The sequence below is a fragment of the Morone saxatilis genome, unplaced genomic scaffold, assembly GCF_004916995.1.
Source record: "Morone saxatilis isolate NCDOM2014 unplaced genomic scaffold, NCSU_SB_2.0 Contig9, whole genome shotgun sequence".
Lineage (NCBI taxonomy): Eukaryota > Metazoa > Chordata > Actinopteri > Moronidae > Morone > Morone saxatilis.
Window position 1 is genome coordinate 5,413,433 of NW_023340268.1, and position 3,764 is coordinate 5,417,196.

At 42.9% G+C, this 3,764-nt stretch overlaps 1 protein-coding gene across 1 annotated transcript in view; it reads left to right on the forward strand.

Moving 5' to 3' along the window:
* Positions 1 to 420: 420 nt before the first annotated feature.
* nedd9 (neural precursor cell expressed, developmentally down-regulated 9) overlaps positions 421 to 3,764 on the forward strand; it is a gene marked incomplete in the record, with an annotated part of 35,153 nt that continues 31,809 nt past the window's right edge. Inside the window, 1 exon segment of the mRNA XM_035681163.1 lies at positions 421 to 686. Coding sequence (XP_035537056.1) covers positions 675 to 686 — 12 coding nt within the window.

Here is a 3,764-nt window from a genome sequence, read left to right on the forward strand (position 1 = left end):
AGAATAATCTCGTTTTTAAGTTTTCATGAGTATCACAGAAATCCAGTGATGGGTGTCTGTACTTGTGTGGGTTCATTACAAAGAGGGACTGCTAATAGCTAATTCGGCATACTTTTAATGGCGCTAATATAATATTTATAAAATGTAGAGCATATTCATCCCCTAAGGAAGTATGACAAAAGAGTGAATTAACGGTTTTAATGCTGCACTGTGCTATTAATATATATATTTAACATTACTGAGTCACATTTAAAATAAAATATAGATATAGATATATTGTTATAATAATACCCCAGTGAGTGGCTGCGTTGTATTGTAATAATGACGTCAGTATAACGGAGCAGGGGGGGAAGGGGGCGTGGCCAGAGTGTCCCCCCCCCTCCACCAATCAGCGGGCTGTTGAGCGGCTCCACAGTCAGTGTGGTGAGCAGCAATCTGGTGTAGAGGAGTAGAAAGAAGCGGACCGGACCCAGAGAGATTCCTCCGCGTGTGTGTGTGCGTGTTTTCCTCCCGCCTGTGAAGCTCTGGATGGCCGGTTAACCAGCCAGTAAACCCCCCTCCCTCTCCAGTCCTCCACATACTTCAGATGTGCGCTTTCTGACGCGACAAAGCGGATATATACTTGTTTTACTTTTTGTTTTTTGTTTACTGGAGTCACAGAGAAGAGCTACAAGATGAAATACAAAGTAAGTGAAGCGGCACAGATTGGATCTTGTTCATAATGTTCATAATGCGGGTGTATGCGGGGCTTTAATTTCCCCCTCCACACAGCTGTGGGGGGGGGTTTGGGTCTGGAGGAGTGCTGCGATGATGAAACTTTTAATTATAACTTCTTTCAAATGAGTGCATCCGGGTTTGGTTCAGAGAAAAAAAGGGGAAACTGCTCATCAAGAGGGGATGAGAAGAGGATGCTATCACTCTTCTTATGTGATGTGTTTAATGTCTCATCTTCATACCTCCAGGCTACATTTAATGCCACCACAGGGACGTAAATGGAGGAAAAAAAACGCACCCTCCTCCCCCCTCTTTAAAAAAGAAAGGTAGAAATAGGAGCAGAAATATGTTGTTTGAGCTCAGATGATCACTCCTGTGTCTCTGCTGCAGTCAATGTGAAAGCCAGCAGGTATAAAAAGGCACATTGACTTTTGCACGTACGTCCTCTTTAATGACATCCTTGTTGCTGCTCGACTTTGTTTTGTTATTGTTTTATTAGATTTGGTTTGAGGGCTATATGGATGCAATCTTTCTATATTGTGTTACTAGGGTTGCAGCTAACAGTTATTATTATCTATCACTGTATTATACTGTATTATTCCCCCAATTGATTGATTCATTGTTTCAGCAAATGGGGACATCTTTAAATGATATTCACATAATCAATTGATCATATAAGACAAAAAAAAAAGCAAATCCTCAAAACTGTGAAGCTGGAACAAGGAAATTACTCTCCATCAATCGACTAAGTGAATAATTGTTTCAGCTTCCTCTTTAATAACAGCAAATCTGTTTAAAATCTGGGTTTTTTTGGGGGGCGGGGTTACCGCATGAGTTAAATTGATAAAAACCACCCCTCCATGGATGAAGCAATCCTTGTTAATAATACACCTGTTAAAAGGGAAGTTAAGATTTATATCACAGCCGCTTTTCTCATATTTTCTCCTTTCACTTTGAGATGAATCACGTCCTTGTAAGAAATTCCCTCGATGCTCAGCTCGGAGCCAATCAGAGGCTCAGTCACTGTCGGTTGCTGTCGCTGCAGCTCCATCTACAGCTACAGGAAGCTTTGGATGGACTTTTAGTGGGAAGGTTAACATGTTTTGACCCTCTGCTTCGCGAGTGTTTTATGGGAGTATTTAGCAAGAGACGTGTTGCACATAAGTGTCCCCCCCCCCCACTCTCCCTGTTTTATTTCATTCATCATGAGCTACATAGTTTGAAGTCTTCCTCACCATATTAGGGAAGCAAATAGTGCACAGTGTTTGGATGATTCAGGGGTTTTGAGGGCAGGGACTTCTCCTCTTCACTTGCTGTTGTCTGAAGTGTGAAGCTGCTGTTTTGCCAGAGTTTTTGGCTCTCGACTCGACACAGTTTGATTCCCCTTTTTTCTTCAGCATCTGCTGGGCCTGGTGTCCCTGTTTTAGTCGGGCGTGGTGGTGATTGGAGGGCGTCCACGCTGATGCATCTGCGTCATGTTCCCAGCTGACTCATTGTCCCGTTGAGTACACAGTTCTTAGGGGCAGAGGGAGCGCAACAGTCCAGGGTGGTGATGATGTTTTCGGGCACAAGGCCAGAGAGCTTAACAAGCATTTCAAGGGGAAGGGAAACAACCCAGAACAGGTCCTCTATTGATAAAGACTCAGTGGGTGTTAATAAATGTGATCAACACCAGTGTTTTCAAACTGTAGAGGAAGGAGATATGCAACCTCTCTCTGACGTCTACACTTCTTTTGTTTGCCTCTGCACAGTCAGGCGAGATAGGGAGAGTGCTCTTTGCTTATGATAAACATATCTGGATTATGCAACACCGCCAGAGGAAGGTATGGTGGCAGGGAGGGAGTATAAAGGTGGGAAATCAGGCAGCCAGAGAGGCCTCGTCTCGGCTAGAGTGTTTACGGAGTTTCCTGCAGGTCAAATAAATCTGTTAAACGGTGTCAAAGTTTACTATGTTCCCCTATCAGGTCTCAGTATTTGCTCTTGATCTCCGCCGCAATGAATTATTCACAGCTATATTAAGCGCTCCTGTCCTCGCAGAGTGGTAACGTTTCAACAGAAGCTTCACGAGGTCGCCCCCGGCAGGTTGGCGCCCCCGTCACGTGTCCTGAGGTGAAGTTTTGGCCAGACGCCGCTCCCCCTCTCTCCCCTCTCCTCCCTGACATCAGAGATGGTTTCCAGTGGGTGTTCAGGTGTGAAGGGAAGGCTTGTCTTCCATAGGTCACCTAATGCGTATAATCCCCCAGATGGGTCCGCACACAGACTCAGTGAGGCCCAGCAAAAGGAAGATGAGCAGGCAGAAGAGAGACAGTAGAGATGTTGTGATGCCACTTTTTCTTTCCTGATACATCTGCAGTAAAATATATATTATTATTATTATTATTATTATTATTAGTATTATTATTATTAGTAGTATTATTACTATTATTATTATTATTAGTAGTATTATTATTAGTAGTAGTATTATTAGTAGTATTATTATTATTATTAGTATTATTATTAGTAGTATTATTATTAGTAGTAGTATTATTATTATTAGTATTATTATTATTAGTATTATTAGTGGCTGAAGGTAAATCTATGTCAGTGGGTCAGAAACACACTGATGTCAGCTGAAGACGATGTGATGGATTCTGGGGAGGGAAGGTCACTCTGTCACACACACAGTAACACACACACAGACACACACACACACACAGTAACACAGTAACACACACACAGTAACACAGTAACACACACACAGTCACACACACACACACACACAGTAAGACACACACACACACACACACATACACACAAACACACACACACACACGCGCACACACACAGTAAGACACACACACACACACACACACAGTGATGACGTAATCTGATCCTGAGGTTTCGCTGGGAGATCTTTATTTAAATCGGTTATCTCACAGACACAGATCAGGTTCCTCTTGTCAGATTTTAGACATCACACCCCACAATGATATGTCAGGCATCGTGTGTGTGTGTGTCTGTGTGTGTGTTACTGTGTGTGTGTGTGTTACTGTGTGTTACTGTGTGTGTGT